The sequence below is a fragment of the Musca domestica genome, unplaced genomic scaffold (assembly GCF_030504385.1).
Source record: "Musca domestica strain aabys unplaced genomic scaffold, Musca_domestica.polishedcontigs.V.1.1 87, whole genome shotgun sequence".
NCBI lineage: Eukaryota > Metazoa > Arthropoda > Insecta > Diptera > Muscidae > Musca > Musca domestica.
The window spans coordinates 2,973,373-2,999,985 of record NW_026712423.1 but is presented as its reverse complement, the minus strand read 5'-3'; the positions used below and the strand labels follow the sequence as shown (position 1 = coordinate 2,999,985).

The 26,613-nt window shown below is 35.2% G+C and overlaps 1 protein-coding gene across 1 annotated transcript in view; it reads right to left on the bottom strand.

Annotated features, from left to right (window-relative positions):
* Positions 1–4,996: 4,996 nt before the first annotated feature.
* The window catches only part of LOC101901663 (uncharacterized), a 145,044-nt gene continuing 123,427 nt past the window's right edge, over positions 4,997–26,613 (bottom strand). Inside the window, exons 6-8 of the mRNA XM_059131406.1 lie at positions 12,417–12,539; positions 12,091–12,292; positions 4,997–8,327 (exon numbers count right to left, since the gene is read on the bottom strand). Coding sequence (XP_058987389.1) covers positions 8,161–8,327; positions 12,091–12,292; positions 12,417–12,539 — 492 coding nt within the window. The 3' untranslated portion in view covers positions 4,997–8,160. The remainder of the gene's footprint in view (positions 8,328–12,090; positions 12,293–12,416; positions 12,540–26,613) is intronic.

Below are 26,613 nucleotides of genomic sequence, written 5' to 3'. Positions count from 1 at the left end.
TCCATATAAGGAGTTTCTTGGGAGCTCTTAAGCCCCTGAAAGAGAATTGTCCATATAGGTCCACGATATCGTATATTCCCCATATAACGGAACCCCCCTATATTCGGTATTTTCATGATTTTAGCCACATTTTTCTACGGAAATGTCTGAAATTCTACACGAGGTGTTCTTTGTGAGTACTTTACCCCCAGACATAGATTTGCCCACATACGTCCACAATATCGTATATCCCCTATATATCGGCACCTTTTGATATTAAGTATTTTGAAGATTTTAACTGCATTTTTAATGGATTTTATTTTTTTGAAAATTTTGTAATTCCTTTCAAATGGTGGAGGGTATTCAAAGTTCGGCCCGGCCGAACTTACTGCTTTTTTACTTGTTTTTCTGTACATCCTATTTTTTCTACCAATAACAGATCTAGTGTGGAGATGAGATACATTGGTTCACTTCTTCTGCTAGCTCATACATATATCTTATAGAATACAAAATTGTCTTAAATTTCTCATATCACTATAATTCTACCAACACAAAATCTGGCATGAAGAACAGGAATGAGTATCAACCTTGGTAAATCCCAATAGTCCTACTAACACAAGATATAGTGCATAAATAGAATACAGTTAAATAATAACTCGGATAACGTGTGATCAAGTCAACGATTTTTTCAAACTTGAATTTGTTTGCGGCTTATAATAGGATCTTCACTAAATTATCGATCTATTTTCCTTTAAAATACCAAGTTACAGATTATACTCTTGGAAAATATGAGTATACGATATACGTGCCTATACTAAAACGTTGATGTCTGTAGAACTTCAAATATCAAATTGTAAACAATTACGTTATAAAAGTATACAGGATGCCTTAAATAGCGTTGCAGCGTTATACATGTGCCCATAGGAAAAAGTCTACCCATACAACTTATATTCGTCTTGATTAAGGCTAGGAGTAAAGCGTAAAAATGCCAAGTAAATAATTTCAGTTATTGTCAAGCCACTCGTATTCTAGAATCAGAATATATTTTCATTATCGTTTTCCTCAGCAGACCGATTTCATCACGGATACCAATTGAAAAATATAAGCAAATACGCTAATTTTTCGTGTTTTAATTTAATGCAAGTTATAATCTTTGTTCAGGTCCAATAAACTACGTTTCCAAATATCAAAATTTCATTATTTTGTTCCACAGTTTACTCTGACAAAATGATTTAACATGTTTTGTAAGCGGGTATATTACTCAACATAGTTATACATCTAGATGTCGTCATCATGTAACCTTACAAAGCCGATTCGCATTGTAAGTCATTTAAATGTACGCGGATTTGCTCCCTTTTGTGTGGGGTGTTTGTCGGTAGTAACTAAATGAAAAGTGAAATACACGTGAAGAGCGGTTTTTGTTTTCCTCATGTGTGTGTGTGAGTGAGTGAGTGTGGATATAAGGAAGATACACATACATATGAAGATGTTAAAAGCTACACCCCCACAATATGGGGTTTCTTTTTCTTTTCATGTTTTTTTTCTTTTTTTGCCATGACACTGATGGTGTCGCATTGTTGTCGCCAATATTCTTAACAATGTAAAACTGTCTTTGACATTTTTATACCCCGAGTTTCATATATTGCATAGCTACCTATATACATACATACATACATGTGTAGATATGAAGTCCATAATGTATATATCTTCCTTCTTCACGCTTTATTTGATATGCATTCTGCAAAAGATGTGTAACGAAATAAGAAATAAGCATGTGGGGTGAGGTTGGTTAACAACAAAATGAAATCTTGAAATAAGGCACAACAAATACACCGAAAAAATCTCCTGTTTGTCTTGGTGTGAAAATGTTGAAAGAGAGATAAGTTCACTGGAGTTGGAGATATAAATGAAGACAATATACCTATTGACAGCTGACGATAAAAGTGCTCATACAAGCAAACGAAATTCATGTACTGATGAGAATTTTTTACTATAAATCAAGAGTAGCGGAAGTAAGGTAGTGATTTTTCCTTCACTTCATGGCGATGGAAAATAAATGGAATTTACATAATAAAGCCGTAGTGTGCCTTTTATTCTGACGAATTCACATGTGTTTTGAAAGGGGGAAACATCGGTTGTAACATGACATGTTACCAATATTTAAAACACTTATTTGACATCAGTTGTTGATTCATATCGAAATTTAGTCCCTTAAAAAGATTATCCAATGGTAAAAAGTTTATTAAAAATATATTTTACTTAACGTTTTTTGGTAATTTCCTTAGGTAAAGTAAGAAATTTTACAGCATAAATATTTTACACATGAGGTGAGATAATTTCGAAGAATTGTTTCCCATCGTGGTATACGTATGTTTGTAGGGCAGTCATTCAGGATATATTTATGTATTTTAATTTGCTCAATATAGTTCTCTGTCAAATTCTAGAGGGTTAGAAACCTTATTATTTACTCGAAACAAGGATTGGGTAGCAGTTAAATAAATGCAGCTACTCATAAATGCATAAAACAAATTACGTCGATTTCGCTATTCTTAACTTAGCTAGATCCCACTTGATTGTCTTTGAAATCGGTTGAAAACGATCTCGATATTTCGGGGCGGCATCTTATGTCTGATACCTGGAACCAAATATCATTGTTCTTGGTGAATATTACGAATGTGAGGGACTTAATTTCCAAATCGGATGAAACATATGAATGAGAGCTATAGCTGTATATGAACCGATTTTCACCGAATTTGGCATGCTTTCTTCTAGCCTCAATTTAATCATACGTGCCGAAATTCACCTTATTAGGAGGAATATTACACATACAGGGTGAGATGAAAAAAACTGTAACCAACTTCAGACTGCTGTCATTTCTAAGCCACTCGTCCGACAGCTGTTACAATTATTCCAGTGACAGCTCATGATGTTGTTTACAAGCGCACAAAAGCATTTTGGTGAGAATATTCCAGAAAAAAAGTTATTCGTAATGGAATTCAAGCGTGATAGTGTGATGGCTTTATTTTTGGCTGGAAAACCACGCGCGGCTATTGATAGAGCACTCCAGCATTTAATTGTGAATCAAAATTTTATGTCTTGTACCATCGCTAGTTACCGTGATACTGGTAGCGTAGACCGACGTCAAGGAAGTGGACGGAAGAAAACAGCAACATCAGCAGATATGGTTCGAAAAGTAAAGAAGCTACTTGATTGAAACCCGTGTCGCAGTGGCCGAAAATGGCTCGTGAGCTGAACATATCGCAATATTCCATTCGGCAAATATTAAAAAATGAGCTCGGGGTAAAGCCATTGAAATTCCAAAAAGTGCAAGAACTTACACCGCAACAGAATGAAAATAGACTCAAAAGAACTAAAGAGTTGCTTCGCTTGGTCGAAAGTGGTGTACTGCCGAATTTGCTTTTCTCCGATGAGAAATCATTCGTTGTCCAGCAGTTTGTAAACCAACTGAAAATGTGCACCTTCGGTTGGCCACCAGAACTTAAGCGCCGGCCATGGTGTGGGGCGCCATAACAGCCGATGGTCGCTCTCAGCTCGTATTAATCGACCGTGGCAACCGAATAAAGGCCGAATATTATCGCGAAAATATTCTGGAGAGTGTATTAAAGCCTTGGGCACGCAAACATTTTAGCCGCAGACCTTGGACATTCCAACAGGACTCAGCGCCATCACACTCAGCACGCGCCACCCAAGAATGGTTACTTTTATTTTTAGTGCACAATGGCCACAAAAATCTCCGGATACCAATCCGTTGGACTATTGTGTCTGGAGTATTTTGGAAAGCAATGTTGGCACTAAAAACTACCAAAGTGTCGATCACTTCAAGCAAGCGTTTCACCGGGAATGGGCCAAAATACAGCAGAGCAACATTCGGGCAGCGTGTCACGGTTTCATTGGCTGTTTGAAGGTCACATTTCTTGCCAAAGGTGACCAATTCGAACAAATCTAAACTTATTCTAAAATTTGATGCTTTGTCCGCCATTTTTTGCTTCCATTCAATAAAATTAATAACAAAAAAATAAAAAATATGTGGTTTGACTTTGTTGCATTTTTCTATCTCACCCTGTATTTTTAAGCCGGCTTTAATCAAATCGTGTATTATCAAGCCGATGGCAGCCGAATTAGCAATTAATTGTCCCCTGGTAAAAAAGGCCGCTATATCAATCCGAATATCACCAAGCTGTTTATCATTAAGAAGACTCCGTCAGTCCCATTATAACAGGCCCAATGCATTTAACAGACTATCGTTATCCAACACAAATTTGAATATTATTAACGTTTCTTGAGCCACCTAGCATTATATCTATTAACTATTGACCTCATCAGCTGACCTCATCAGACCGCATATATAACGGAGCCCACTACATCGAGTTATGTCGATTTTTACTTAAAAAAATTAGCAATATGCGGGTCCATAAAATACATAACAAAATATAGCTGACTCTTTTCCATAATTTTGCCAAAGAAGAATAACACTTAGAAATGCTTTACTCTTCTCCGACTTTCGGCCGGGGCTTGATATTTTCTTGTCTAAGTATGACCGACACCGGCTTCGCGAACAAAAGGTTTTCTTAATTTGATACTTTTTTAAATAGGGTAGTCGTCAAAACTCTCATTTGATTTTTTGACTTCTCAATGTTTTATTTCTTCAAAAAACGTAACCTTTTAATTTTTTTGTTTTAAAGAACCATTTAACAATCAATTTTTAAATTTTAACATACCAAACCATATCCCATCTTAAATTCAGATCCTGCATTAATCTCCCAATGCAATAAAAAGTCATGTTATTTTAAAAAATTATATATTTTTTTTATTATTTTATTTAATTATAGTTTCCTTCGTTTTTGTTTTTCTTACAAAGTAAATGTTCATATTTACTTTAAATATAGATTGGTATTTTGTTTAAATTAAAGATTATGTATACTTAAATGCATAAATACATACATGTATATATATATATATATATAGAGATTTATCTTAGAATATTATTTTCTATGCTTTTGTTTTTTGGTATTTCGTTTTGTATTTCACTTTATTTTGAGCATAATAGTTCCTCAACTTGTTGAATTTGTAGCAGCATTACAGTAAACCGTTTTCGTTGGTTGGGCATGGGATGAAAAGTACTGGGCCTTCTTTAAATATTGAAGTTTACCAAAATGACTATATAGTCAGAAATCAAGATAGCGAAAGGAAATATTTGGCTTAGAATTAATTATTAGAACAACTTTTCGAGATTGATAGATTACTCTATTGGGGAGAAAAATTGGAAAAAAAATTTCGCAGCGGGAGAAACACATCAAAAGTGGTTTGATATTAAAAAATAGTTTTCTTCATTGTAAACGAGAATTCCTTATAGAAAAGGTCGTTATTTGAGAAAGTTCATTGCGTTTTACTCCTGTTTTTTTTTTTTTTTCAGCACTAGGGTTTTGATGAAGGAAAGGCATTTTTGTTAGTTAAAAACTTGTAGTGTCAATATTGTATATGATTTCTTAAATATCTCTGAGCAACAAAATCCAAAATTTTTCAATGATTAGAGCAGATTATGTAAGTAGAGCTAAAAAAAGATAAGTGTTTCGGCTTTTTGAAAGTTTACAACGTGTGTCTCTCTATCTGTCTGTTGTAATCACGCTGTATTTGGAACGGATTGAGATAGAAGGCTCAAATGTTGCACACATGTATATTTTGCCAGCAGCAAGGTTAAAAAGGACATGTTTTCGTATGGCCCTCATATATCGATAACTCCCGTATTCGGTATTTTGACGATTTTAGCGACATTTTTCACCGGAATTGTTTCAAATTTGGTATTTGAAGTTCATAATGGTTCTACTTCTAATTCACCGGAATTGTTTCGAAATTTGGTACTACAGCCTATGACAAAAAATTACATATGAAGGGCCTCGTCTTCGTATAGACCCATATAAAGAGTTTAATTTTTCTACGGATTTTTTTTAAATGTTTCAAGTTTCTTTAAAATGGTGGAAGGTTTTAAAAGTTTGGCCCGGCCGAACTTAGCTGCTGTTTTACTTGTTTTTGTTTTATTTGTTTTTCGTTCAGGCGCGTAAACAAAGAAATCGATCGGTCCGCAAACGCGTGAATATGTCAGGTTCAGCTAATTTGACGACATTTTTTATACCCTCCGCCATACATAGTATGGAGGGTATATTAAGTTCGTCATTCCGTTTGCAACTCATCGAAATAATCATTTTAGACCCAACAAAGAAAATATATTCTTGATCAGCGTAAAGTTCTAAAATTAAATTTCTTGGCAGAGAATTATCTATATAGGTCCACGATATCGTATAGCCCCTATATAACTGTAACTCTCCCATTATTTTGTATTTTGATGATTTTAGCCATATTTTCTAATAGAATAGTCTGAAAATCCACACGAGGAGTTCTTTGTGGGCACTTTACGCCCTGAAAAAGAATTGTCTATATGGGTCCACGATATCCCCCATATAACGGTACCCCCGATATTCGGTATATCGATTATTTTAGCCGCATTTTTCGACGGAATTGTCTAAAATTCTACACAAGGGGTTCCTTGTGAGCACTTCACCCCTGAAAAGGAATTCTCTATATAGGCCCAAAATATCGTATAAACCCCATGTAACGGTATCCCCCGACATTCGGGATTTTAATGGTTTTAGCCACATTCCCAATGGAATTTTCAGAAAATCCGCACAACGAGTTCCTTGTTAGTACTTTAGTCATTGAAAGAGAATTATCTATATACGTCCACGATATCATGTAGCCCACATATAACAGTAATACACCGTTTTTGTTCCAAATTTCATCATTGGTGCTTCAAATATACGAAATCGGCTGAAAATACATATGGAAGCTACATCAAACCTTAACTGATTTCGCAAATTTTTTTTTAACCAAATTCGGTCATTCATTCCAAAATTCATTGGAATCGGACAAAATTACAGTGTTTGTTGCATTAAATATGTGAGAACGGCCAATTATATATATGGGAGCTATATCCGAATCTGAACCGATTTTATAATTTGGCAAAATTATTTTCTGATCAAATTCCGTCAGTCTTTCCAAATTTTATTGAAATCGAATATATATATCGTGTTTGGTGCATCTAATATGCGAAATCGACCAAAAATATATGTGGGAGCTATATACAAATCTGAACCGATTTCAATATAATTTGGTCAATTTATTTTTATACCGATTTCCGTTACGCATTCTAAATTTGGAAACTGTATCTATAACCGATCAATAGATACGTGCATTCAAAACATAATTTTCTGGAGGTACCTCCGATTCTGATGCTATATCTCCAGTCTATATACCTAAAATGCACGGATTCGGAGGAATCTTAATCCAAAAATGTCTACAAATGTGGAAGAGGGGGAACTTGCCTCCACTAGTTACTTTTAGATGTATGTTTTCAAAACACCAAAACACGTGTCTTCCCTTTTCAGCTGTACTTTCTTCTTCTGCTAGATTTTCCCTGTAATTATTTTTGTGTAGCACAGTGTATTTATAGATCCTAGAAAAGAAGGTTATGTTAAGGCCTATTTTTATTACAGTTTGATTTAAAATTCTTCCAAGGCCCACGACTTTTCAATCCATGCTTGGGTTTTTATTTTCACACATTTCACAAATTTATTTAATTTCTTTATTTTTTTAAGGTAAACCTTCTATACACTTTTACAATTTTAACACGTTTTATTATTATTTTTTATAATTATCAATTATAATACAATAAGATTTGCTTACTATTTGTTTTGTTTATTTTCGTTCATCTTTATTTTTTTAAATAATATTACAAAATATATTTAAGTATATTTATTTTTTATATTTTCTTGAAAGTGGCACTATGAAACACAAAAACTTATAAATAAATCAGGTTTATTTTGTGGATTTGTTTTTCTTGTTGTTGTAGTGTTGTATGGTATGTGTAACTGTGAACGTGTTTGTGTAGGTGTATATACTTTACGCTTAATCCTTTTGAATTTCCATTTCCCGCTCCTGTTCTTTCTCTTTAATTTTTTTGTCATTTGAAATCCAAATATTTACCCTTTAAGGATTGTATTCTTCTGGTTGTTGTTGTCGTTTTTGTTGTTCTTGTGTTCTTTTGTTTGTGTTGTGCTTGTAGTGTATATTCTAATTATTATAAGTCCTCTTAACTTGTTAATGTTTTCATGAAAAGTTTCGTTCAACGATTTGTGAATACCAACACAAATGCACAAAGCTAATTAAGACAACACTCGTCGAGAAGGATAACAACTGCAAGGTGTTGGTTGAACTCGCCGAAGACCATGCAGATATTTCGGCATCATTTGAGCTCATAAAGTTGTTGAAGAAATCTGAAAATAAAGAAAAAGAGAAAACCAAAATAAGAATAATGAGTTAGGAGCATGAGAGAGTCTATAAGTAGTTTATTATTAGTAATTAAGAAAAAAAAGTCGGTCAAGTTGATATGCTTTAACAGAGACCAAAGAAGTTATTTATGAGATAATCGTAAACTCTTTCCGAACTATTTTATACATCATCATGAGAAATATATATAACGGGATCCAAATTTTCTGAAATTTTTCTAAGGTCTTTAAAATTGTTAAGAAAATTTAATTGCAACTAATAATTATTGTAAAAACATATGTGTGGACGTAAACTGAACTAACTGTAAAGTTGTCTGTTGTACAAAGGGCAAGGGCAGATGGCCAGAATAGACTGCAGTAATTCAGGTTTTTGCCAACGTTAGGGAATCCCAACCCTGAGTTAGGAGGAGTTTCCGCAAATAAAATTAAACACACAAAATGTGAAAAACGCCGAGAAAATAAAGAAAATGACTTTGGAGAAGTATTTTGAGAGATTTCAAACTCGGCCCAGCTATCAGTGGCGAGCAGCGACCCAGATTCCAAAAACTGTCATTGAAATTCTGAGTAGGACAACAACAGCGAACGAGAATATAACACATATGAGAATCAAACACAAGAAGTGTGTATACATCGACCTACTCCTCTTGATACTTCACCCAAGAAGCTGTCAAAATTTTGAATCACAAAGCAATCATAAAATGCGAAATAAACATCCGATTCTCTTTAGATTTCACACATCTCAATGTTTTTACTAAATCAAAATTTGGTGTAAAAACTTTGTTCATCGGTCTACTCCTTCTGGTACCTTCCCCACAATGGCGCTCAATTTTCAATATTTATATCTCTCCTAACTTTAAACAAGTCTGCAATACTTTTCAAACGTGGTATTTCTAAAAAAATTTAACTAAAGATTTGCTGTGAATGTGGAATTTATCGGTCAACTTCTCTTGTACCCCCACCACAAATGGTTATTCACATAAAATTGAAAAAAAGTTAGATTTTCTTTAAATAGTTAGATATTCTTTAAATATTTGTTTATCAGTATTAGATGAAGTGGGATACTTTGGTCCATTATAGCTGGTACTTCAAGATTGTCCAAAAATCATCACAAAATTCATATAAAACCAGTAAGCAAAAGCCAAAAGTGGAACGGGGCCGACTATATAATACCCTGCACCACTATGCATATTAATTAAAGCTCCTGTAACACAAGAATATGTTTGAAGCAGATCATACCGCCTATCAACATTAGGCTTTAGAACATTTATAGTTAGGTTTCAGAGGGATTAAGGATATATATGGGAGGTATATCCAAATCTGAGCAGATCTCAATAAAATTTAGCTAAGGTATTTTCGAGCTCTATAAGATACCTGGTAGCAAATATCATTGTTGTCGAATGCATATTACGAAAGTGAGGGACTTAAACACCTAAAGCTATATCTGAACCGATTTTCACCAAATTTGGTGTGCTTGAATTTGGTCGGATGTACCACTGATGTACTTGCTTCCAGACTGAATTCGGCCGGATGTGCCAAAATTTAGGTCATTTGGAATGATATTGGCCATACAGTGCACAATTAACACGAAAAGGCTGTATCTGATACCAAATATCATTCTTGTGGGTGCATATTACGATTGTGAGGGACTTAAACACCAGATCGGATGAAACCTATCTAGCTAAAGCCATGTGAGAACCGATTTTTCCAAACTTGATGTACCTACTTCTGAGCTGAATTTCGTCGGATTTACCAAAATTTAGAACTTTTTGACAGATAGTGGCCATTCTGTGCACAATCAACACGAATTCGTTGAAAATATATATGGGATCAACTCTGAACCGATCTTGATGAATTTTGTTAGATGTATTTCTGGGCTGTATCTGATAACTGGTACCAAATATCATTGTTATCGATTGCATATTACGAATGTGAGGGAATCAAACACAAAATCGGACGAAACATATATATGTGAGCTATAGCTATATCTGAACCGATTTTCACCAAATTTTGTGTAATTGTATTCGGCCGGATGTACCAAATTTCAGGTCATTTGACTGATATTGGCCATTTGGGGCACAATTAACCCAAAATCGGATGAAGATATATATGGAAGCTATATCCAAATCTGTACAGATCTTGATAGAGGTATTTCTGGGATGTATCTGACATTTGGTGCCAAATATCTTTGTTGTGGAGTGCCTATTACGCATGTGAGGGACTTAAAACCCCAAATCAGATGAAACATATATGAGAGCTACAGCTATATCTGAACCGATTTTGCAAGTTTGATGTACTTGCTTCTAGACTAAATTCGGTCAGATGTATCAAAATTTAGGCCAATAGAACTTATATTGGCCATTTAGTACACAATTAACCCGAGATCGGTTGGAAGATATATGGGAGCTTTATCTAAATCTGAACAGATTATCACCAATTTCAATTGGGTTCTTCCTTGGGCCAAACAAATATTGTTTGCAAAATTTCATCTCAATCGGATAATAAATGCGACTTGCATTTTGTTCACAAGATTACATGGACGGACGGACGGACGGACTGCCATGCATAAATCAACTCAGAAAGTTAAAAAAAATTAAAGCGGAATGCATAAGCTTTAACATATCTAAACAAAAATTGTCTAAAGGCGTTAAATCACACTATCTAGCAGGCCAATTGGCCGGTCCAGACAACAATTAAAATGTTTACAACAATGGAGGGAAATAGGGGTGAGGGGAGTCGTGATCATGGTACAGAAAAAAAAACACGCATACATAGAAATACAACAACGCTATTATACAAAGTAAAAATGCAACTAAAAAGAAAGAGAAAATATGCTCAGTCCTATTAGAACATAATCGAAAATATGAGTTTGTTCGATTTTTTTCTGCTTCTAAAAGCGCTCTCCAAATACTATATTTGAAACAATTCCGAAGAAAAGTGTGACACAAATCATTAAAATACTGAATATCGACAGATACAGTTATGTGGGGCCTACACTGAACAGTGGCCATCTACACACTATTATCTGCCAAGTGCTTATTACAAACTCAAAATGCTACGTTTGAGGTAATTATGTTGAAAAATGTTGCTAAAATCATTAAAATGCCAAATATTGGGCGCTACCGTTTTATGGCGGTTATACGAAGGCGTGTGTCCATACAGGAAATATTCTGTCATAGTAGGTAGTACCCATTACGAACTATACATACCAAATTTCAAACAACTCTGGTGAAAACTGTGTCACAAGACCTCAAAATATCGAATATTTGGAGGGTCCATGTATGTATGTATGGGGTCTATGCCTAAACTTGAACCGTACGTACATTTCTCTGCAAGGATGTTTCCTACATACTTGGAACACATACTCCCAATTAACAGCAAATTATGTTTGGAATTATGACGAAAACACACACAAAGATTTAAATGGGCCCTATATCAAAATGGCCCTTTTTCAATACCAAAAGTCCTGCAAACACATCTGAGTACAATTTTTTCAACCTACTCCATTTCGTTCGGAAGCTAGAGTGATATCCACAGACGGACGGGCATGGCTAAATTGACATATTTTATTTCATAATTGATAATATATTTAGCTAGTGGGGTCTAAATGTATATTTCGAGATGTTGCAAACGATATGACAAACTCCAACTATGGTGGAGAGTAGAAAACTAAAAAGAAAAATTACCAAATCTCAAAACTCTTTATTCTTTTCTTCAAAAAACACCGAAATTAAATATTCCAAAAATTTCATACCCGTTATTTGCGTAAAATATGTATCCTCTTTCCGTAACATTTCACCATCCTGCAGTGCATATTGGTCATAGTCATGTTCATGATCTGTGGGTATCATGTTCACCGTATTACTGGCCAAATATTTGTGATGATAGTCCATATCCAGTAGAGTTTTCTCCGATGACTTGTGGTATATGTCGCCAATTTCAGCTATGCAACGTATCTAAATTGAATTTAAAAATGAAATACCATTTTAAAGATTTATTTCCCGACAATAAATTCAAACACACTCACAGACTGACATGTGCCAACATTGATTTTGATTGTAATTCAATAACTTTACTTACCTTTAATTTACCATTTTCGAAATGATATTCATTTATGACGAAATGTAAGCCAATCGTTGCTGTTTGCATGTCATTACGTGAATCTCGATGAATTTTGTAATGACGCACATAGGACGGGTGGATCTACAAAAAAAAAGAAAATTATTTATATTTTAATTTTAAGAATTGAAAAAGAAATATTATATTATACAGGGTGAGATGAAAAAACTGCAACCAACTTCAGACTACTGTAATTTCTAAGCCACTCGTCCGACAGCTGTTAAAATTATTCCAGTGACAGCTCATTATATTGTTTACAAGCGTACAAAAGCATTTTGGTGAGAATTTTCCAGAAAAAAAGTTATTCGTGTTGGAATTCAAGCGTGATTTCTTTATATTTGGCTGGAAAACCACAAATGACAGTCGTTAGAGAACTCCAGCATTTAAATGTGAATAAATCTTTTGTATCTCGTACCATTGCTCGTTACCAGTATCACGGAAGCGTAGCCTGACGTCAAGGAAGTGGACGGAAGAAAAAAGCAATATCAGCAGAAACGGTTCGAAAAGTAAAGAAGCGACTTGATCGAAACCCGCGTCGCAGTGGCCGAAAAAATGGCTCGTGACCTGAACATATCGCAATATTCCATTCGGCAAATATTGAAAAATGAGCTCGGGGTAAAGCCATTGAAATTCTAAAAAGTGCAAGAACTTACACCGCAACAGAAAGAAAATAGACTCAAAGGAGCTAAAGAGTTTCGCCGAAAGTGGTGAACTGCCAAAATTGGTTTTCTCCGATTAAAAAACATCCGATTAAAAAACATTGAAATTGTGAATTTTCGGTTGGAAACCAGAATTCAAGAGCCGGCCATGTTGATGGTGTGGGCCGCCATAACAGCCGAACTGTGGCATGAAAATGCCGAATATTATCGCGAATATATTCTGGAGGATGTATTAAAGCCTTGGGCACGCAAGCATTTTGGAAGCAGACCTTGGACATTCCAACAGGACTCACCACCATCGCACTCAGCACTCGCAACCCAGGAATGGTTACAAAATGAGGTTCCTCGCTTCATTTCCAGCACACAATGGATACCAAAATCTCCGGATACCAATCCGTTGGACTATTATGTCTGGAGTATTTTGCACTAAAAGATACCAAAGTGTCAATCACTTCAAGTAAGTGCTTCGCCGGAAATGGACCAAAATACCGCAGAGCAACCTTCGGGCAGCGTGTTACAGTTTAATTGGCTGTTTGAATGCCATAATTCGTGAAAAAGGTGAGCAATTCGAACAAATCTAAACTTATTCGATAATTTCATGGTATGTCCGAATTTTTATACCCTCAGCCATATGGCTACAGAGGGTATATATCATTTGATACGGTCAAAATGTGTCAAAACGTGCGTAGACCCTAGGTCTCTTTGGACCAAATTCGTTTCAGAACATTTGGAGTCGATCTACCGATGTCCGTCCGTCCGTCCGTCTGTCTGTCTGGCTGGCTGGTGCGCACGATAACTCTCGAAGGGAGTATCCGATTTGATTCAAACTTGGTACATCGTAATACTTTTGTCAAACTTAGATCGAGTTTGGAGATGAGCAATATCGGCCCACTTCTTCTGGTACCTCCCACACAAATTGTCAACATTTTCAAAGAAAATAATTTATTAAATTAATCCGATTTTGCTCGAACTTTTCGAATCCTCATATTTTCATCAGTGCTAGGTCATGTGCGAAAATGGACAATATTGGTCCACTCTATCAGAGACCTCCCCCACAAAGGGTCGAAATTTTGAATAATTAAAGCTCTTATAAAATGTGTTGTAAGAGTCCGATAGTCTTCAAATTCCACACATCCCAATAATTTTATTAACCCAAGGTCTGGTGTTAAGAGATAATACATCGGTCCACTTCTCTTGGTACCTCCCCCACAAAAGGTCAAAATTTTCAAAAAATATGTGTAAAAAATATTTTTTGCACAGAAAGAGAAACGATTAGCCGATTTAGCGCTAACTTTGCAAATCCTAATATTTGCGTCAGTGGTAGGTCGGACGCGAAAATGGACAGTATCGGTCCACTCCATCAATTACCTCCCTCACAAAGGGTCAACATCTATATATATAAATGTAAGTTGTGTTAGTTACTACGCTTATAACTCAAGAACCGCTGATCTGATTTTAACGATTCATACAAATTCTGAATTGTCTCTTTTCCGAAAAGGATAATATTCAAAAAAATCGCGTAAAAATGTGATATATTAACATTTTCATTTTGACTTCTGAAATGTACAATCGTAATGTTTTATTTTGTATTTTTTTTTTCTATTTTGGCTTACTTTTTTCGAATGTACATTTGTAGTGTTTTTTTTTAATATTTTTTTTTTCTTTTTGATTCGAATATTAATACCAATTTATTTTGACTCGATTTCTTGAGAACTGAAATAGAAGCCGGGTTACATTGAAGTGTAGTACCAAATTATGTGGTGGCGAAACGAAATATATGTTATCGAAATAATTTAACGCGGTCACACCAAATTTAAGTCAAAATTTCTAAAAATCTTGAAAAAAGAGATCTCATTGCAAAAATTCTCAAATCGGGGAAAAAATTACATAAGGTATAACTAAAGAACGGCTTGACAATTCATACAATTTTGGAATGGTATCCAATAAAAATATTAATAACAAATTTCTTTTTGGTGTGATTTTTTTCAATTTGACATACTATATTGAAGTGAACATTTTTTATTGCCTTGAAATCTGAATGAATAATATTTAAAATAAAATGAGTGACCGACGTGGACCTACATCTTTCATATGGCAATAATCCGCCCAATGAGAACTCAAAATGCAATTCATTGGAACTGCAGTCAGTGAAATACCGAATATAAAGGGTGCAAAATGGTAGAGCGAATTGGACATTTAGGAAAAAAGAAAGAAATTGTTCCTAAACTTTCAAGATGTCTTAAATCGCTTTTGCAGGTCATGATATATGAACCACGGATAAGGGTACAACCCTATTTCAAGTATTGTTTACATTTTAACCACATTTTTCTCACACCCATTTTAATTTGATAAGAAACCATTCTCGCAAAATATGATCATGTTTTGGTATAACCATCATATAATTTAAGCCATGTTCGGGGTCTTCGACATTTTTTTCATCTTTAGGCCTTTATTTGGCATCTTTGTTTCTAAGGGTGTAAAAAACCTCTTCTCATAATATTTTCAATTTTCGGAGTAGAGTCCATCTTGGTCTTGACCACATTCATCAATTGATTTGGCTAAAAAATTGTATTTAGGCAACTCTGGGGTAGAGAATCGTCCCTCAGATAATTGTCCACATAGGCATTTATTCGAGTATAGTTCTCACATTAGTGTACCCACAAATCCGCTTTCCTAACCAATGTTTGGTCAGAAAAGAAAATTTGATATACTATTGAATTTGAAACTCCCAAGAAAATATTGGTTGGGAACGTAGATGTGGGATTAACATCTACATGCCATAAACTCCGAAATATCAAATTGTGGCAGAAACATGAAAAAATCACGAATATTAATTTTTTTGTTCGTTATTGAATTATACTATGATGAAAAATATGGACTTTATGGGTTCTCCAACTCACAATTTAAATGACAAAAATAAATTAATTAATATTTCACGGTAATGGGTGTAAAAAAGCAATTATCTTTGACTATTTTGAAATCATTCCGCCCTCAATTATGAGGTGGACAAAACTAAATACCACGCAGCACGGTATTCTTAACATTGGAAATTCAATACCAAAAATTTAGCTGAGTTTTCACATGGGGCTATTATAGAAGTTCTATATCATACAGGTTTTTAACACTCAATTATAGCCTTAGGCTGAAAAATAAGATCAGGCTATTCAAAATATCTAAAACCGACGGTAGATTATTATCTATTATAATTTTTCCCATGAATGTTTATTTCTATTTAGAAATTACTATGGAGTTATTTTACTTATAATAAAAATTGTGCCGCTTTCATAATTCTATAATGTTTAAAAAAATATGCATTAAAGACTAAAAGTAAGGGCCGGCAACGCGGACCGGGCCAGCTAGTTTTGAATAATTATAACTCTCAAATAATGTAATGTAAGGATCCGAACGTCTTCAAATTTCACACATTTCAATATTTTTATAAACCCAAGATCTGGTGTGAACATGGGATGTATCAGTCCACTCCTTCTGGTACCTCCCCCACAAAGTGTCGAAATTTTGAATACCCATGAAGCTCATAAAACGCCAAAATAACACCCGATTCCATTTAGACTTGACAAATCTCAATAACACAAGATCTGTTATAAAGGTGGTATAGATTGAACCATTTCTTCTCCCCCATACATAGGGTTCAAGATTTTGAAAAACAAAACTTTCAAATAAAGCGAAATAAATATTCAATTCTCTTTAAATTTTACACACACAAATATTTTTGCTAACACAAGATCTGTTTTGAAGTTGATATATATCTGCCAACCCCTTCTGGAGTCACAATTTTCAATAATTATATCTGTTATAACTTTCGAAACAATTTAGCAATAATTTCTATGTTCAAATATTTCTCTCAATAAGAAGCCTGATATGAATATGAAATTTATCGGTATTTATGATTTAGCATAAAATTGGACAGAAATACCATTTCTTGTAATTTTGCCAAATATTTCGCTCAATATTTTTTATTTGTATCAGATGAAGTATAAAAGTGGAATATTTCGGTAGACTCTATCTTGTAAACCACGCACATTTTAACACTTCCTAAATATTATTACATATCTCATATAAAGTGAAGGAGTGAGTCGATATAATCAATATCATAAATGTCGGAATATTTATATCATATTTTTGGGTCCGATACGAAATGGACAATATTGGCCCATTCCTTGGGAACCTGCTCCATAGAGGGTCAAACGTTTGAATAATTGTAGCACTAGTCAAATTATGTTTAAATAATCGAACAAAGGCTGAGGGTATATATCTGCCGGCAATACCGACTGATACTTTTTAACTTGTTTTGCTTTCATTCAATAACATTTAAAAATATATATATAAAAATGTTGACTTTGTCGCAGTTTTTTCATCTCATCCTGTATATCAATGAAAGATGAGAAAGTAAATCTTGAAGTGTATTCCAAAAAATTGTTCTATTAAATTTCTATACCCTTTCAAGAACAAATACCTTTAAAAATCAATGATATAAACCTTTAATAAAATCCATTCTAAATAAAATTTCAAATTTGCTTGCTCTCATAGCCAGTTTAAACCCCCCTTATCATTTTAGGAATTCCACGAATATTGCATTGCCATTGCCATTGATTTTGTTTTTTTTTTTCGATTTCACATAAACTCAACCAAAATACAATTCCATGAACTCACATCAATTCCCAAAACTTTTCAAAATCAAGTTTAAATATTCAAAAACATTATTGATTTTTTTTTTGCTCGCTGTTCTAAAACAAACGCGGTAATTGTAGATGGACCATTAGTAATACTAACAACGTTCCTGGTCAAACACGACCGCAGCCATAACAAAAATGAATTTTATGCCATTGGTGCACCGATGGTGATGTTGATGATGGACGAACAAACGAAACGGTACGAAACGCACATCACATCACAATGGTCGGTCAGTTCGGTCGTCAAGCTAAATTTCGCAAATACAAATAATTACATTGGAATAAACTCCCTTTGGTCGGGCAAAAATTGAGGAAAAAAGACAGAATAGAACGCCACTCGACTTCACTAAATGCTGAGCACATAAACGAAGCCAGGCAACAACAAACGGGGATCCGTCCATCACAAATGCGCAGGAATATTAATAACCCAACTCATAATCAATGGTCAATATTGGTGCTGTTGCTAGTGCTGGTGAGATGGAATGGTAGATGGCGATGTTATATGAAAATACCCATCATTCGAATGTAGGCGGTGGTGGCGGTGGACCAACAATACTAATGAACAAGCATAACCCCATGGATATAAGAGCGGAATATTTAAAGGCAGAGATGGGAAATTCAATTGTTGCACATTGAATTTTTAATCCCAAAAATAATTAGGGGAAATGTAAAGTGGGTCAAAGTATAAGTATTAACAAGTTAACAAGGCGTAACTTCTGCCGGGATGAATTCTGGGTCCCATACAGCATTTGGAACGAATTTGAAAATTTTCAAAAATAAAATAAAATAAAAATAGAATCCTTTAAAAATCCTGTTAAAATCTTAAAAACACCGAATACAGGTAGTTACTGTTATTTTGGGGTCCATCTACAAAGACGTGGACCTGCATAGACAATTTTCTGTCACAGGCTGTAGTACTTGTTACGAACTGCAAATAGGATATATGAATAATTTAGCTTAAATTTTCAAAATATCGAATATAGGGAGACGCCGTTATATATGGGCACTACGAAGACCTGGACCTGCATAAGCATTTTTCTACTACAGGCTGTAATATTCATTAGCAAATTCACATACGAAATTTGAAACAATTCCGGTGAATAATATCGCAAAAATCATTAAAATACCGAATATAGGGAGGTACCGTTCTATGAGGGCTATACGAAGACATGGACCTTCACAGACAATTTTCTGTCTTAGGCTGCAGTATCCATTACGAACTTCAAATACCAAAATTTGAAACAATTCCAGTGAAGAATGTTGCTAAAATTAACAAAATATCGAATATCGGGAGGTACCATTCTATGAGGGCTATACGAAGACCTGAACCTTCACAGACAAATTTCTGTCTAAGACTGTAGTATCCATTACGAACTTCAAATACCAAATAGCAATTTTCTATCACAAGCTGTAGTGGCCGTCACGAACTGCAAAAATGAAATTTAAAACAATTCCGGTGAATATTGTACCTACAATCTTCAAAATACCGAATATATGGAGGTACCGATATATGGGGGCTATACGAAGACCTCAACCAGCATAGGCAATTGATTTTCACAGGCTATAGTACCTATTAGGAACTGCAAAAAATGTCGCCAAAATCATTAAAATACAGAATGTAGGGAGGTACAGTTATAAGGGGGCTATACCTAATCGTGGTCCTGTATTGCCCATTTTCAATACCAAAAGTCCTGCTTGGAAGCTAGAGTAATTTCCACAGATGGGCGGACAGGCAGACCGATATCGCTAAATCGACATAGAATTTTATGGTCATCAAGAGAATATATAATTTGTGGGGTCTAAAATTTATATTTTGAGTTGTTACAAACGGAATGACAAACTTAATATACCCTTCGTACTATAGTGGAGGGTAAAAAAGGGCACAAAATTTTTTTCAAAAATATATAACACTCGATTATTTGACCCGAAAGCTTTTATCAGGTTCTACAAAACTGATATGTAAAAAATTTGTATCATTTGACAGCCACTTGAAATACCTATCAAACCCGAACTTAAAAAAACCTTAAAATCAAAAATGGACCTATTATGGGGTATTAATAGCTAAATACTACAATATAGCCTACACTCTTGCATTTCCAAAATTGTGCCAAATAAAATTTATATATTCTCCACAAATATGTATCCAACTTTTATGTATTTTTTAAGAAGCCGGTCGGGTCTTGATATTTTCTCCTCTTGAATATGTCCAAGACCGGCTACAGGATCCACAAATTTTATAACTTTTGTAAATAGCCGGAGCTTGAGATTTGTTCCTCTGAGGTATGTCCAACACCGGATACGCGATCTATAGTTTTTCGAAATTTTATAACTCTAGGTAGGCTACCTACGGCCGGGGCTTAAGACTTTCTCCTCTGGGGTATGTCTTTTTTTTTCCTCCCATATTCTATTATGGGAGGTAAAACCTTTTCGAAACTACATACACTACAAAAAAAAAAAAAAACAGTAAAGAAAGTCTTAAAGTCGGCCCCGCCCGACACCACTTTGCTAATTTAGTAGAGCTACACATAACAATTAAAAGTTTTTATGGGAAAATTTAATCATATGCGCTATGATTATAAATATAATTTATAATTCAAAGAACTAAATATGCCGAAGCATTTGTATCTTTTAAATTCGGACTTGTATTGCCCATTTGGTGCACAATTAATTTGAAATCGGATAAAAATATATATGGGAGCTATATCCAAATCGGAACCGATCTCGATCAAATTTTGTAAAGATATTTCTGAGCTGTATTTGATATATTTCCCTGAATATCGTTGTTACGGAGTGCATATTACGGCTGTGGGTAACAAATATGACAAATCGGATGAACAGTATATATGGGAGCTACAGCTATATCTGAACCGATCTTCACCAAATTTGACGTACCAGCTTCTAGTCTCAATTCGGTCGTATGTGCCAAATTCCATTTTATTTTGGACAAATATTAGACGTTTGGTGCATAATCAAAAGTAAATCGGACGAAGTTATATATGGGAGCTCTATCCAACTCTGAACCGATCTCGATAAAATTTAGCAAATGTATTTCTGAGCTGTATTCAATATATTTTCCCAAATATTGTTGTTACAGAGTGCATATTACAGCTGCGAAGGACAAAAATAACAAATCGGATGAAAAATATATATGGGAGCTATAGCTATATCTGAACCGATTTCGATATAATAATTTGGCATACTTATTTTCAGGCCTAATTTGGTTGTATGTGCAATATTCCATACTATTCGGGCTGATATTATACGTTTGGTGCACAATAAAAGGCGAATCGGACGAAGATATATATGGGAGCTATTTCTAAATTTTGACCGATTATCTCCAATTTCAATAGGGTTCGTTCTTGACCCAAACATATTATTTGTGCAAAATTTCATCTGGATAGAGCAATAAATGCGAACTGTACTTAATTTACAAAAATACATGGACAGACTGACGGACGCACAGACGGACGGACGGACGAACGGACATGCATAAATCGACTCAGAATGTAATTGTATGCAGGTCATCAAAAGGAACTATGGGTCTATCTCCCGGAGTCATATGGCCGCAAATAGTCCAAATTGGCTATTCTTGAAATCATTTATATGTGAACGTTCTGTTGGGCTATACCAATATTAAATAGTGTTTCGGTCCACTGAGATTCCGAATTTGAAATAAAGCTGATTTGTTTGAAAATTAGTTTTGATTTGACGATTTGCCAAGGCGGAGTTGTGCAGTGAACAATCTCCCTGAGATCCCTACTTTTTGACTCCTGGCCAAACTATTTCTGATTTCCTGTCTATAGGATTTACATCTCCACTCACTAACTATAGCAATATGAAATATTTTATTGCTGACTAGGACCTCAAGATTGTTTTAATAAACTTCATTCTACTTGACAGAATTCCCATTAGTATCAAGCAGAGAATAGCAGCGATGGTTCTAATATATACACTAGAGTTGTGTCAATCTAGTTCATAGTTTAGTAGTATGTAGCGTATGGGTGATATCATAAATATAACATAGTTCATATTACTCATACGCAGAGTTTTCATACAAACGACCAGATTACACGAAACTCAATCATTCGATCGAACTAGATTGGCAAAACACAAATTCGCCAGGTATGTTTGATAATTATTTAAGTTTAAGAAAAATGATGCGATTGAATGTTTCGGCAAATCTTAGAGAAATATGTCCTCTGTCCCATTTCAGAATTAAAAATAAAGGCTCTCAATCTTATTTGATACAAATATGCATTCCCCATCCCTGACTGGTTTTGCAAATGGAATTTACACATTTGCACATTCAAATCCAGCCCATACCGCCAACCATATTTGTATGCGTTCCAAATAAATGACTAGGCGAGTGAAACATATAAATTTCGCACGCAATATGTTGCGTGTATTTTTATTTAGGAGGCGAGGGACCAAGCGATTGAACATATATTTTATCGTGCAAAATAGGAGTAGTGTAGCAAACATTATTGCATTGACCCCCAAACTATACGAGGACTACCAACATTGGTATTATCAACACCAATGCCAGAACAAGGACCATCGCCATCATCATCATCGTCGTCGTCAGCATTGCCATCATGCAAAATTTGCAAACAGAATTGCAATAGTATTTTGGTATGTTCCTTTCAATTTTGCTTCTTGTGAGAGAGTGTGGGCTTTTTTGCACACATTGTCAGTGGGTCCATGTTGCTATTAACTATGCTAAGCTAGCACAAAAATTGTTGGCAAAAAAATTGCCAACAAGAAACCATGAGGAAAATTTCTGTGGGTGGGTTGAAGTGTGTTCCGAAAACTATCCTACCCAAACATTATTAACACAAAGGCAACGAGAAGCCTAAGAATTTCGGCAAACTACAACGACCTCCAACACTTAGCCACCAAAAACAAGTGGCATGCAATCAAATAGATAAAGACCGAAATGTAAGTAGGACTACTACTCCTGTCCACACTTAAGTCCAATTTATGACACAGACTTTTGGAGAGTCATACATTTTTTTTCTTCTCTTTTCATTTTTGTGGTCGGTGCATATTCAAGGGCCATAAAATACTGCTACCTTCGTTAGGTTAAATGATAAGCCTAACTTATGATGTCATCACTTAAGTTAAAGGTGCAGTTGCATCCCAAGTGAGCCACTCAGGCAAGTACAAGTGGGGAATTATAAAGGTCATTTAGACATGGGCAGTAATTTAAAAAAAGGCCTTGGTGTCTTCGCAAAAATTCATGCAAGGAAATGAAATAAATGAAGAGAATATATGTAAGAGACGAGCATTTAAAATGTGTGTGCCAAGAAATTTGACATAAGGAGTTAGATGATCAATGTATTCCTGTGATGTTGTAAGACACGACATAGAATTGTCGAATAGAATTGCCACAACCCTCAATCGAGTTTTTTTTTTTTTTTTTTCTTAAAATATGGTTAAAAACTCCGTCAATATAATCATAGCAAATCAAAATATTTATACCCTACACCATAGTGATAAGGGTATTGTATCTTTGTGTATTTGCTTGTAACATGGAGAAGGAATCGAGATAGACCCATAGTTAATTTTGAGTATCTTCATAGAATCACATTCTGAGCCGATTTATGTATGTCAGTCCGTCCGTCTGGCCATATACTTTTGTGAACAAAATGCAGGTCGCATTTATTATCTGATTGAGATGAAATTTTCCAAACAATATTTGTTTGGCCCAAGGACGAAATATATTGAAATTGGTGAGGACCGCTTCAAATTAAGATATCCCATACATATCTTCAACCGGGTTTGTTGTGCACCAACTGGCCAATATCAGCCAAATTGACCTAAATTTTGACACATCAGACCGAACTCAGTATCGGTTCAGCTATAGCTCCCATATATACAGGGTGAGAAAAAACTGCAACAAAGTCAAACGCCATGATTTTTAAATTTTTTTTAACTTGTATTGGCTTTGTTCGAATTGGTCACATTTTGCACGAATTAAGGTCTTCAAACGGACAATGAAACCGTCATACGCTGCCCGAATGTTGCTCTGCGGTATTTTGGCTCATTCCCGGCGAAGCGCTTTCTCGAGGTGATCGACACTTAGGGATTTTTTAGTGCCAACCTTGCTTTCCAAAAATACTCCAGACACAATAGTCCAACGGATTTGTATCCGGAGATCATTGTGGGCTGGAAAAGAAGCGAGGAGCCTGATTCTTGGGTGGCGCGTGCTGAGTGCGATGGTACTGAGTCCTGTTGGAATGTCCAAGGTCTGCGGCCAAAATATTTGCGTGCCCAAGGCTTTAATACACCTTCCAGAATATTTCCGCAATAATATTCGACATTCATTCTGATGCCAAGTTCGATTAATACGAGCGAAAAGCGACCATCGGCTGTTATGGCGGCCCACACCATCACCATAGCCGGCGCTTGAGTTCTGGTGGCCAACCGAAGATGCTCATTTTCAGCTGACCTCTTTGGCAAGTAAACACGAACATTTTGTTTGTTTACAAACTGCGGGACAACGAATGTTTTCTCATGGGAGACAACCAAATTCGTCAGTTCACCACTTTCGGCGGAGTGAAGCAACTCTTTAGCTCTTTTGAGTCTATTTTCTTTCTGTTGCGATGTAAGTTCTTGCACTTTTTGGAATTTCAACGGCTTTACCCCGAGCTCATTTTTTAATATTTGCCGAATGGAATATTACAATATGTTCAGCTCACGAGCCATTTTTCGGCCACTGCGACGCGAGTTTCGATCAAGTCGATTTTTTACTTTTCGAATCATTTCTGCTGATGTTGCTGTTTTCTTCCGTCCACTTCCTTGACGTCGGGCTACGCTACGAGCGATGGTACGAGGCACAAAAGAATTATTCAAATTAAAATGCTGGAGTGCTCTAACGATAGCCTCTTTTGGTTTTCCAGCCAATTATAAACAAATCACACTATCACGCTTGAATTCCATCACGAATACCTTTTTTTCTGGAAAATTCTCAACAAAATGCTTTTGTACGCTTGTAAACAATACAATGGGCTATCACTGGAATAATTTTAACTGCTGTCGGACGAGTGGCTTAGAAATGACAGCAGTCTGAAGTTAGTTGCAGTTTTTCATCTCACCCTGTAAACCTAAATCGAATGATATTAGCCATTTCCTGCACAATAAACCTGATATCAGATAAAGATATGTATGGGAGTTATATGCTAATCTGATCTGATCTTGAAAAAATTCGGCAGAGGTATTTCTGAGCTGTGTCTGATATCTGGTACCAAATATCATTCTTGTGGAGTGCATATTACGAATGTGAGGGACTTGAACACCAAGTCGGATGAAACAAATATGTGTGAGCTATAGCTATGTCTAAAGCGATCTTCACCAAATTTGAAGTACTAGTTTCTGGGATGAATTCAGTCGGAATTTCCATTCAGTTCATTTGGGCAAATATTAGCCATTTGATGCACAATAAACCTTATGTAGGATAAAGATATATATGCGAGCAATATCAATATAAGAAACTGAAACGATTTCGATATGATTTGGCAAAGGCATTTCTGAGCTCTGGTACCGAATACCATTGTTATAGAGTTCAAATTACGAAGATTTACACCTCAAATAGGGTGAACATATATCTGGGAGCTATAGCTATGTCTGAACAGATTTACGCCAAATTCGTTGTACTTGCTTATATCCTCAATTCGTTCGGAAGTGCCACAATTCACACCATTTGGGCTGATATTAGCGGATATGGGAACTATATCCAAATCTGAACTGATCTTGATAAAATTTGACAGAGGTACTTCTAGGCTGTATCTGATAATTACTACCAAATATCATTCTTGTGGAGTGCACATTACGCGTGTGTGGGACTTAAAACCCTAAATCGAATGAAATATATGTGGGATCTGCCAAAATTCAGATAATTTGTGCTGATTATAGCCATTTGGTGCACAATAAACCAAATGTCGGATTAAGCTATATATGGAAGCTATATCTAAATATAAACCGATTTTGATAAAATTGTAGGTAATTATTTTTGAGCTGTATCTGATATCTGGAAGCTATAGCTATATCTGAACTTATTTTCACCAAAACTGCAATTCGTTCACAAAAATACATGTCAGACGGACAGATGGACGGACGGACTGACATACGTAAATGGACTCAGAAAGTGATGATTCTCAAAAATATCTCTGGGTCTATCTCGCTTCCTTTTCCACCAGTATGCGGTGTTGGGTACACAATTTGTCAAAAATTATGTAGAATTTGTCAAATTCTTATTGAATTTTAGATGCGATTGGTTTGTTCTACTACCCTAGGGCTACAAAACAAAAAACCCACTGGTCTCGAAAATACATATGCAATGAATGCAAAAAAATGTGCGTTTAAGATGAGCCCATAAAATGCGAACTAGGTCTCTAAAATTAAACTCTACTACGAATTTTATAGCATGGGCCTATACTTTCAAAGAATGTCTAGTAGAAATTTTCAGTTTTCTCAATTTTGCATACTGTAATGAAAATTAAGCAAAGGCCACTTTCTTTGTTCCAATCTTCCTTAATCTTTATTCCATTTCCCTTTTTAAATAACTCTAATATTGTTTTCTTGCTTTTGTCGTACGATATCACCCTTCAAGCTTTACTATCATCCCATTCATCCTTCGCTCTCTATTATTTCCTCACATCCTCCCCCCTCGCACACTTTTCAACACATTGCAATAAAATATGCGACATCAGGAACAAATATACACCAACATTTCATGTTGGAACATTTAATGTTGTGCCCAGTGCAATCAGCGACCAAACCAAATATGCAAATTCACGAATCTTCACT